At 36.3% G+C, this 12498-nt stretch overlaps 2 protein-coding genes across 6 annotated transcripts in view; both read right to left on the reverse strand.

Annotated features, from left to right (window-relative positions):
• LOC125413989 (putative ATP-dependent RNA helicase DDX60) overlaps window positions 1-12498 on the reverse strand; it is a 337410-nt gene that overhangs the window by 308519 nt on the left and 16393 nt on the right. The gene's annotated exons all lie outside the window — the stretch shown is intronic.
• LOC148118308 (putative ATP-dependent RNA helicase DDX60) overlaps window positions 1-12498 on the reverse strand; it is a 93123-nt gene that overhangs the window by 64198 nt on the left and 16427 nt on the right. For all 4 annotated transcript variants that reach the window (XM_087900932.1, XM_087900933.1, XM_087900936.1 and 1 more), the window contains 2 exons: window positions 4570-4731; window positions 3038-3196 (listed from right to left, as the gene is read on the reverse strand). In XM_087900932.1, the coding sequence (XP_087757058.1) occupies window positions 3038-3196; window positions 4570-4731 (321 nt within the window). The remainder of the gene's footprint in view (window positions 1-3037; window positions 3197-4569; window positions 4732-12498) is intronic.

Consider the following 12498-nt stretch of genomic DNA (forward strand, 5'->3'; position numbering starts at 1 on the left):
TGCATAAAACTAAAACCGACTCAAAAATGAATTTAAACTGCATGTAATCCCAGCACATGGGAGACTAAGGCAGGAGAATGCCTGCAAGATAAAGGTCAGTCTATGTTACACATTCTCTGACCAAGCTGGGTTACACAGTTAAATCTTGTCTCAAAAACAAAAACAAAATCCACCAACTTAAGGCTGTGCAGTAATGTTCCTTCATAACATAGACAGAATGTCTGCACAAACAGTACTTACGTCTGGTCACAGTAGACACGAGTCTTCCTCAATGGTGTGGTTTACAGAGTTAAAGTGAGAGGCTCCCAAGTAAAGTTTCTTCATTCTCTCTGCCTTAGTATTAAAACTTAATGCTTCCCCACATAAAGAGGAGAATGAACCTACTGTTTTAATCAGCTAAAATTATCAGGTACATCCTGCCAAGTCATCTTAGAACATTGCCAAATATTTCAAGATATTTTTATAATGTCTTCTAACTGAAAGCACTTCCTTGTGTATTTAAAAATGTGAAAAATTCTTCACAGCTAACAGTTGTGCAAGGGAGGTCTCCATTCAAGTCTGTATCACACTTACTGCATTCATGGCAGCTCCCATTTATGGACCAGACTCGAGCTACATAAAGGTGACATAATAATTTGATATAACTGAGAAATAAATTAATAATAAAAATCAAAGCACATTACTTGTGCCGCAATGTTTATTTTAATTGCAGATACCAATAGATACATTAACCTGAAATGACACATATTAAAGCATTTAAATAAAAATGGGATTGAGGATTGGAGTCTTTCGCTCTTTCACACAGAGCCTGCTACCCTTAGGTTCTAACTAAACACCTAGAGGACTGTCCTTTTATGGGGTTTAGAATAAAGAATTTCTCTCAAGAATAAGTAGAACCTACATAGAACTGCCATTACCATGTCTAATATTTACTACACCACAGAACTCTTCAAAAATTCCATTACAGCAGCTATGAATGCTCACCAGTACAGATATTCAATATGTCCTGATACTCTTTTGTAAAGATATGAGCATGGGGTGGGTGTATGCCAGTGTGCAGAGGCCACAGAATGACTTCAGAAGTCTTTTCCTGGTAAATCCCACTTTATGAATGTGACAGCGTCTCTCATTGGCCTAGACCTAGACCAAGTAGGCTACATGATCAACAAGTGATCTTTCCATTTAACTATCTTATGAATTACAAGTGAGCATCACCACACTTGGTATGATTTCGTACATGGTTCTACATTGGAGATGAAAGTTAGGTTCTCAGACTTTCAAGGCACGTGCTTTACCAACTGAACTATCACTCATGTGCCTTATTCCTAAACTACACTTCCCAACCCCAGGTTACATTATGCTAATATAGCAAATGTAATGCAAGCATTATTGAGTAAAATTATTGTAACTTAATCGAAACTTCAGTCACAGTCAAATCAATACACTCCTTGAATTTCTTTGCCATCTCCCATGCTGGACTTTGAGACAGGGGCATTTATGCAAATCCTATTCTTCATTGAATAAGAAAGGCACACTCTCCATGCATCTGTGCTGCTTCCAGGTAGACTGAAGTCACTCCTCAGAATGCTACAGTAGAAGCATACTCAGAGTATAGTGTAGAGGGCTCAAAAGTCTCTTCCTTAATCTCTAACACCATCAACAGGAAGGTGGCTAAAGAGTCCCCTAAACTCCCATATCCAGCTTTGTATCTACACTGTGTGGTATATTTTCAAATCAAAAACAGGGGTTTTTTTAGAAGGAGAAGGAGAAGGAGGAGGAGGAGGAGGAGAAGAAGAAGAAGAAGGAGAAGGAGAAGGAGAAAAGAGGAAGTAGAAGAGCCATTTGCCTACTTAAAACCATTTAATAGGCACTCAGTGAACGTGTGATGAACTTATCTACCCTGACTTACAGGATGCTACTTGATTTGTCTTTCATCCACTACATCAGCTTCATCACTAACCCTATAATTTTCTGTTCTTGATATAATGAGTGGACCCTAGTCCCTTGGCCGTGCTATCTTTTAGGACAATCACACACAATGCTTCTTTTCACCCAATCTGATTTCCAGTCTCTCCACCCTGCTAATACCTACCTATCCTTCAGGATTTGGGTCATATAAATTCTTCAGAGATCTTTTAACTATTGATTTCAAAAGTACCCTAGTTCTTCCTTCACAATAAATGTTAAATTCAGTCTGTGGCTTTTCTATGAGAAGTAACTGTTTGAAAGAGCTAGGGTGGAATGAGGAAGGGTGTTCATCTCACTCTGTCTCCATGCCGGAAGAGCACATTCCTAGTTTCATTGGGCATTGGACACTTTTCTTGACTGTTTATCTCAGGATCCTAAATGAAAGTATGCATGCCTAACATATATATAAACATTTATATACAAATACATATGATATTTAGTTATGTAAATATACACTGTATATATATATATATGCAATTAGTAGTCATTAAAGATGATATCATCCAATATTGGAAAGAAAGTAGAAAATAGTAAAAAAAGTGTATGGATACTTTCCATGTTATGAATACAGAAATATCTGTTCATTTAAAATGAAGAGAATAAACTGGATTGCTAACAGAGTCTAGCACTGATTTGCACAGAAGACTCTGGATACATTTTTGCTTTCTGTTTTCCTAAGGTCTCCAAAAGCTCTGTATCCATAATCTATAATGAGAAAAAATAATAAAGCCTTGCATCTGTTTCTTCAGCTCTTTCTCATGTTGAAGGTGGTAGTCACCAGGAACTTCCTTGTTAATGACACAAATCCTGACACTGATAAGAATTTTAAAAAGGAAAATTTCAAAAAGTTCCTTTTTGGCTTGGATACATGTCATGATGGTTGTTATTTATAACAATCATATTACTTAATATGATTGTTGAAGCTAGTCAGGTGACTGATGTAAACAAGCCAATCTTTGAAGACTCCAAAATTGAACACCAATCTGTATAAACCTGCTTTAAAGGTTAATGTGGTTTTTAATGTATCAAGTAGTTAAAACAAAAGTATAAGAAAGGTAAGTATATTTACCATTTTAAAGACAGTCTTGAGGGCCTCAATCCAACCAGAAGTGATGAATCTTGAGCAGGCTCTCCGGGAAAGAGGTAGGTGGAGCTGAAAAACCACACTGAGGCAATGGAGCTTACAGAAGTCTTCCACGTCCTTCAGGGTTAAACAACTACCTTGTTCCTGTAGAAAGTAAAGAAGGTGAGTAGAGAGCAGCAGGCTGGGAGACTACACACTCAAGTTGTAGAAGCCTGAACTTTGTAGCTAACCTTTCTATGTGAGAATTCCACATTTATAATTTCTCCATTTCTGAGACAGTACATACCCAGAAACTAGGCTGTGTTTAAACACGTTTGAGACAAAAGGGGAAAAAGCTTCTAGCTTTGCAGAAGTGGTGTAAGGTACGCTTCAGTATTTTCAGGGACTCCAGGTTTAAACTAATAAACCAGGTGGTGAATGGGAGAGTCCAGAGGACCTTGAGAACATGGAGCTACCTACATGCTACATTCTCTCTTCTGTCTTAACAACCTACTCTGAAGGCAATATTGTGAACAGCCTCCATGAGCACAACAGGGTGGCCATGTAACTAAAAGCTGTAATTGCAGGATGACCACAGAGGTGAATAAGTAGATATGCTCAGCATCATGGGACAGGGACACCATGGCTATTGGCAAGCAGTTTGTGTTCTTTGGGGAGCAAGGAGACTTCAATGGGACTCTCCTAGGATGCCAGAGAGGGTCTAATGTTCAGAAGAAACAAAGAGAAAATTTTCACTTACTATCACGATTTATGGATAAATTAAATTTAGACATATAATCATGTAGAAATGTTTCATTAAAAATTACATTTAAGGAAATACCGCAAAGCAAATATTAAAACTATCTTGTTTATTTCTGAAATCTAGAAAGTTGATAGGATTCATTAGCTGAGACTCCATAGTACTAGAGTACATAATAAATGGTATGTGCACATATGTATACCTTTGTGCCCATGAGAACATATATGCAGATATGACTTTTTAGTCATAGCTAAATCTCAACTGGCCACCAGATTCTTGACCTTTCCTGCAATAAAGAAAACTAAGAAGAGTAGTCTCTCCCCAGCCAGTAGGGTACCACGGTGTGAGTCTATCTTTTGAAGTCACTGAAAAATGTGATAAACCTTAATCCAAACTACATTACTATTTAGTACCTTAGATTGGAGGACGGTTATTCTCAAAAACTGAAAGTTTGTACTCTAATAGTGGAATAGAAATAACAATGCTTTCCTGAGCATTTCGTGAACTTTGCACAGAAAAAGCCCAAAGCACAGTAGCACAGCATGTTGTTTCTTCCCTTGCCTGTCTGCAGGTGACGAGGCTACATATGTCCTATGTGAATCACCTGTAGGTAACGCTAAGTCATGGAACAACGTATTCCTTTATGACATGAATTGCAGGGATTCTCCTATTTCTGCTGTTCATACAAACAAGATAGAACCCATTGCCATGTGGTGAAATGGTTGGTGAAAGCAATAAATTAGGAAATCACAAGTGCATCCCAGTGCAGCAACCACACCTGCTTGTCTTTGCACGTCTGCTGGGAGGCTTTCTTCTCTCTGCTGTCTAAGAAGCAGTGGTACATTTCCAAGAAGAGGGAGCATGAAGTGACGCAAAGGGCTCGCCGGATGTCAGAGCCTTCTGGCCAGAGTTGCTTGAGCAGAGACATCGTCTCACAAGCCTGTCACAGCGGACAATTATAACACGTCATGACAATTAGAGAACTGTATTTATTCATAAGCGATAATATAGTAAAGAATGGGTCGATGTGAACATATGGAAACTAGCTATTTCCACTAAAAACATAATGAACACAAATTCTGAGTGGTAAAATTATTTTAAAAATGTGGGAAAACTGTTAACAAATACACGCATAAAAAGTGGTAAATCAACAAGGAAATTCATGACTTTAAATGCTAATTCTCTAATGAAACTCAGATAATGAGAAAATGGAAAAAAATGTTTATATTCTTTAGTAATATAAAAATCGCATTGTTTACTTTGATGATATCAAATGCTGCTTTGTTTTCACTAGTTTAATAACAGACAGCATCAGAAATAATAGTGTGTCAATCCTTAGACTCTGCTAATGAAGTTATAAACAGGCAAAGGCATATGACAATACATTTAATTGCTGTTCAATATGTTGATTTGGAGGAACCATCCAAAATCTTCCAAAGACGTGTGTACCAACGTGTTTTATCACAGAATTATTGTAAAAACAAATATTCAAACAATTTAAATGTTCAACATTCAACAAACACCATATGTCCATAAAAATATTATTTCTAAGAATTTTAATAATATCAGAAAACATGAAACAAATAACAGAAAGGGTACACATTCCAACATATCCTCAATACTGAAAAATACACGATGTCACTTAAAGGATATATTCAAAATTTGTGAGTCTTGCCTCTCAGTGCTGACATTATAAGCAAGCCAGACATAATAATAAGGAAATATATTCTTTATAATAAGACCATCACATTCTTGAATCTAAATACTATACTTCTATTGATGAAACTTAGAGATGCAGTATTCCCTTGCATTGCCATGTGAACCAAGGTACTGGATTAGTCACAAGAAATGTTGTGATCCTTAGACTTTATTTTTTATTATTTTATGATTATGAATATTTTGGCCTGTATGTATATATGCAAAAGAGTAAAATCTCTTAGTCACTGAGTGAACTTTCCAGCCCCATCTCATATTTTCTTAAAATACATACACATACAATTTTGTGAGTAATTCACATGATTAGAAGCAACACATATAATAGCAACCAACTTTCTGAAAGTATTGATTACTTTTATAGATATTTTGCCCAAAATCTCCTCTTTGTATCAGTTAAAAAAGAAAATAGTAGCACTGATAAACAGCAATGGTGAAATGTGTAATGGAAAAATGACACACTCCATCTGGAGAATATACCAAGTTCTCTGTCATACTTGTGATATCTTAAAACTTTGCAGGGAACAAAGAGAGATTCTACAAGCTTATGAGAAATACAAAGGATTGATACTATTAAAGAGTGAATTAGAACAATCGCAAAAAATGCTGAATCTGCCCAAATATTCAAATGCCATTTTTAAAGGAAATCTTTTAATCTGAAATTTTTAATTTCCTTTAAATTTTTAGATGTAATAATTTTACTTTTAGATGTGACTGAGTGTATTGGCTCCACATACTATTGTACCGCATATGTGCTTGGTGCCCATTCATGTGAAAAAAGAAACACAAACTGAAATAATATAATTTATTTAAAATTATAATAAAATCACTAAATATGATAATCTATTGAATACATTGAAAACTGTTATCCCTATGTCAAAATCTATGTCATGAATTGAAAGCACTATTCAGAGAAAAACAAATAACACTAAAAAAAAGTTTAACATCAAAAGTGAGAAAATAATTAAATGTTCTGTTTAAAAAAAGATATTAAGAAATAAGAAAATAAAAAGAAAGTAAAACATCAATCCATAGCCTAAAAGAATAAAATTCTGTATATCTTATTAATAATTCCAAACTCAAGCTAAAAATAGATAAACATCATTAAACAAATAAGAAAGACACTAAGACACTACGGATGCTAGCCCAGACTACTATACCCAGCAAAGCTTTCAATCACCATCGATGGAGAAAACAAGATATTCCATGAGAAAACTAGATTTAAACAATTCTTATCCACAAATCTAGCTCTATAGAAAGTACTAGAAGGAAACTATAACCCAAGGAAGCTAACTGAAACCACAAAAACACAGGCAACATATAACCTCACACCAGGAAAGCCCAAAGAAAGGAAATACACAAACACTACCAATGGAAAAAAACAGAAATTAGCAATCACTGGAAATTAATATCACTTAATATCAATGGACTCCATTCACCTATAAAAAGACATAGACTAAGAGAATGGATATGAAAACAGGATCCACCCTTCTGATGTATACAAGAAACACACCTCAAACTCAAAGACAGACATTACTTCAGAGTTAATAGTTGGGAAAAGATTTCCAATCAAATGGACATAAGAAATAAGCAGGTGTAGCTGTCTGATATATATCATATATATTTGTAATATCTGACAAAATACTGCAAACTAAAATTAATCAAAAGTGTTCCCCTTACTCCACATCCTCTCAAGCATGAGCTGTCCTCAGTGATTTTGATCTTAGACATCCTGACAGGTATAAGATGGTATCTCAGAGTCATTTTGATTTACATTTCCCTTATAAATAAGGATACTGAACAATTCCTTAAATGTCTTTTGAACATTTGAGAGTCTTCTGTTGAGAATTCTCTATTTATATCTATACTTCATTTTTGAATGGATTATTTGGTATTTCTATATCTACTGTCTTGAGTTCTTTATATATGTTGGAGATCAGCCCTCTTTCAGATGAGGGATTGTTAAAAAAGTGGGGAAAAACATAAAGACATATGACCTGAATTTCTGAGAGATTATTGACACTAGCCTGACAGCTGAGGAGCCTGTATGGGACTGAACTAAGATTAGGGTGACTTTTTATAGCCTGGTCTTTTTGTGGAACCCAGGCAGTGGGACCAGGATCTTTTCCTGGTGCATGAGCTGGCTTTTTGAAGGCAATTCCATTTGGTGGGATGCTTTGCTTAGCCTTGGAGAAGGGAGTTGGGTGGTCATGGTCCTGCCTTAACTGAATGTGCCCAGCCTTGTTGACTCCCCATAGGAGACCTTACACTTTCTGAGGAGTGTATGGAGGATGTGGGGTAGTAGGATTAGGAAAGGAACAGGGAATGGTGGATGGTAGGTAAACAGAATAAAAAATAAATTTAAAAAATTAAATTAAATTAATGAGAAGATATGGAAAAGGACATTTAATATTCATCAAAGGAAAAATTTATCAGGATAAAGTCTCAGTTCTGAATATCTATGTCCCAAATACAAAGGCGCACACATTTATAAAAGAAACATTAAAGTACACATCAAATCCCATACACTAATAGTAGAAGACTTCAATGTCCCACTCTCACCAATTGACAGGTCTGCCAGACAGAGACTTAATAGAGAAATAAGTGAACTAACAGATATTATGAGTCAAATGAACTTAACAGACACTACAGAGTATTTCACACAAACACAGATGACTATATCTTCTTCTCAGTACCTCATAAAACCTTCTCTGAAACTGACCACATACTCAGTCACAATGCAAATCTCAACAGATGCAAAACCATGGAATAAACTCTGTACCTTATCAGATCACCATGGGTTAAAGTTAGAATTCAATAATAATACAAAATATAGAAAACTTACAGTCTCATTGAAACTTAACAGGCTTCAATGAATCACTACCATGTCAAGTAAGAAATAAAAAAAGAAAATAAAGATTTTCTAAAACTCAATGAAAATGAAAGTACAACATACCCAAAGTTATGGGACACAATGACTTAGCAGTGCTAAGAGGCAAGATCACAGCACTAAATGATTACATAAAGGATTTAGAGAAATCTCACACTAACAACTTAAAACCCCACACCAGAAAGTTCTAGAACAAAAAGAAGGAAATAATCCATAAGGAATAGATAACAGGAAATAAGCAAACTGAAGACTGAAATCAATAAAACAGAAACAAAGAAAACAATACAAAGAATCAATGAAACAAAGTGTTGTTTTTTTGAGAAAATCAACAAGATAGAGAAACCCTTATCCAAATTAGTCAAAGGGCAGAAAAAGAATATTCAAATTAACAATATCAGAAATGAAAAGAGGGACACAACAACAGATACTAAGGAAATACAGAGACATATTTCAAAAACCTATACTCCACAAAATTGAAAAATCTAAAAGAAATGGACAAGTTTCTGGAAGGCACCACTTATGAAAATTAAATCATCACCAGATAAACAACTTAAATAGACCTATAAGCCCTAAACAAATATATATAGTCATTAAAATCTTCCAACTAAAAAATAAAGATTAGAGTTAAGTAGTTTCAGTGCAGAATTCTATCAGAATTTCAAAGAAGAGTTAATACCAATATCCCTCAAATTTTTCCATATAAATAAATAGAAGGAACATTGCCAAACTCCTTTTATGAGACTACAGTTACCCTGACATCCAAACTACACGAAGGCAAAACAAAGAAAAGAATTACAGACCAATCTTCCTCAAGAACATCATTGCAAAAATACTTAATAAAATACTGGCAAACAGAATCCAAAGAGATATTAAAAAATATCATCCAAAATATTCAAGTAGGCTTCATCTTTGGATGCAGGCAGGGATGGTTCAACATACGAAAATTTGTTAATGTAATCCCCCTTATAAATAAACTGAAAAAATAAACCTCATGATCATCTCATTAGATGCTGAAAAACCTTTTGACAAAAACCAACACCACTTCATGATGAAGGTCTTAGAGAGATCTAGGACACAATGAACATACCTCAACTTAATAAAGACAATATACAGTAAACTGACAGGTAGCATCAAACTCAATGGAGAGAAACTCCCAGCAATGCCACTAAAATCAGGAAAAAAGACAAGGCTGTCCCCTCTCTCCATATCCACTCAATATAGTATTCAAGGATGGAGCTAGACACAATAAAACAACAAAAGGAGATCAAGGGGACAAAAACTGGAAAGGAAGAAGTCAAAATCCCACTATTTGCAGATAATATGATAGTATACATATAGTATACCCCTAAATTTCTACCAGGTAACTCCTAAAACCGATAAACACCTTCAACAATGTGGAGAGATACAAAATTAACTCAAAAAAATCAGTAGCCCTTCTACATATAAATAATAAAGGGCTGAGAGAGAAATCAGTGAAGCATCACTCTTTACCATAGCCTCAAATAACATAAAATAGGTTTTGGTAACTCTAACCAAACAAGTGAAAGACCTTTATGACAAGACTTTAAGTCTGTGAAGAAAGAAATGGAAGAAGATATCAGAAAATGGAAAAAAAAAACATGCACTTGGATAGATAGAATCAACATAGTAAAAATGACAATCTTGTCAAAAGCAATATACAGATTCTATGCGATCTTCATCAAAATCCCGACACAATTCTTCACAAACTTCGAAAGAATAATACTCAACTTCATATGGAAAAATAAAACACCCAGGATAGCCAAAACAATCCTGTCCAATAAAGGAACCTCCAGAAGCATCACCATCCCTGAATTTGAAATGTACTATAGAGCTGTAGTAACAAAAACAGCTTATTATTGGCAAAGCAACAAAAAGAAAATAGCCACGTGGACCAATGGATTTAAATAGGAGACCCTGACATCAATCCATACACCTATGAACACGTGATTTTTGACAAAGAAGACAAAATTATAAAAGGAAAAAAAGAAAGCATCTTCAACAAATGGCGCTGGCATAACTGATGTGGACATGTAGAATATTGCAAATGGACCCATATACATTGCAATGCACAAAACTCATGTCCAAATGAATCAAGCTACAATGAACCTGATAGAAGAGAAAGTGGAAAGAAGCCTTGAACACACTGACACAGGAGACCACTTCCTTAATATAACTCCAGCAGCATAAACCCTGAGAGCATCAATTGATAGATGGGCCCGCCTGAAACTGAAAATCTTCTGTAAGTAGAGAACAAGTTTAGTAAGACAAAATGGAAACCTACTGAATGGGAAAAGATCTTCTCCAACCCCACATCTGACAGAGATCTCCAAAATATATGAAGAACTGAAGAAACTAGATATCAAAATATCAAATAATCCAATTGAAAAATAGGGTATAGATCTAAACACAGAATTCTCAACAGAAGAATCTCAAATGGCTGAATGACATTTAAGGTGAAACTTAGCATCCTTAGTTACAAGGGAAATGCAAATCAAAATGATTCAGATTCCATCTTACAACTGTCAGAATGGCTAAGATCAATAATATCAATGACAGCTTATGCTGGAGAGAATGTGGAGTAAGGGGAACACTCCTGCATTGCTGGTGGGAGTGCAAACTTCTACAAACACTATAGAAATCAGTATGACAGTTTCTCAGAAATTTGAGAATCTACCTCATGTCCTAGCAATACCACTTTTGAGCATACACCACAAGGGCATTTGCTCAACTATGTTCATAGCAACATTATTTATAACAGACAGAACCTGGAAGCAACCTAGATGCTCCTCAACCGAAGAATGGATTAAAAAAAAAAAAAGTGATACATTTACACAATGGACTATTGCTTAAAGGTAAAAAACAATGACATCTTTAAATTTGCAGGCAAATGTATGGAACTAGAAAAAAACATCCTGAGTGAGGTAACCCCACAGGGCACATGGGCAACTAAGATGGCACAGAAAGGAAGTCAGATGGACTCTGAGTTGTTTACGCTGAGACCTGATTGGACACCAGAATCAGACAAGAAGATGTCGGCACTTAGACACTAGTGTAAATGCAGGGTGTCTGAGTACATGATAGGGTGACCTCTAAAGTGATTGGCTGGCTCCCTTTCCACTCCTTCACCCCTGCCACATCCCCAACACTTCCACCCCCACCTCTCTCCCACCCCCACTCCCGACTGTTCTTTGCTTTAAAAGATGTTTACTGTGCAGGGGGGGGGGTCCTGCTTGACTGGACTCCCAGCTGCTTCTGACTGTCTCCTGGATCAAGGGAGGCTGGGGAATGGGTGAGTGGAACACTTACCTTTCCTCGGACCCAGCTCTTCCTTAAAGGGTGGCCTAAGACCCTGCTGGAACTCAGACCCAGAAATACAAATTTATGTATACTGACTTGTAAGTGGATACCAGACATAAAGCAAAAGATAACCAGCCTACTACATTCCACAACCACAGAGAAGCCCTCTTCCCGAAACAGATGGAAGCAGGTGCAGAGATCCACAACTAACCACTGGGCTGAGCTCCCAGAATACAAACAAAGTAAGGGAGGAGTTAAAATATGAAAAAAAGGGTCAAGATCATAATGGGAAAACCCACAGAATCTGCTGACTGAGCTAGTGGGAAATTAATGACTCCCGACTGACAAATGGGGAACCTGCATAGGACTGAACTAGGCTCCCTGAATACAGGTGACAATGGTGTGGCTTGGACAGCATATGGGGCTACTGACAGTGGAACCAGGATCTAACTCTAAAGAATGAACTGCCTTTGTGAAGCCCATTCTCTATGGAGAGATACCTTGCTCAGCTTAGGCATGGGGCAGGGTACTTGATCCTGTCTCAACGAGGTGATGGAATAGACTAGTTGACTTTCAGGGGCGGCCTTACCCTTTTGAGGAGTGGATAGGGATAGGATGGGGGAAGGAGGAAGAGCGAGGAGAGGAGGGAGAGGGAACTGGGACTGGTATGTAAAATATAAATTAATTAATTAAAACATAACAACTAAATGTAAGACAAGACAAAAACTGAAAATTATATTGGGGTATCACAGATGCGAACCAAGGCAAAATTCAACAGGAAAAAAC

This window comes from Myodes glareolus, chromosome 23 (genome assembly GCF_982192425.1).
Source record: "Myodes glareolus chromosome 23, mMyoGla1.1, whole genome shotgun sequence".
NCBI lineage: Eukaryota > Metazoa > Chordata > Mammalia > Rodentia > Cricetidae > Myodes > Myodes glareolus.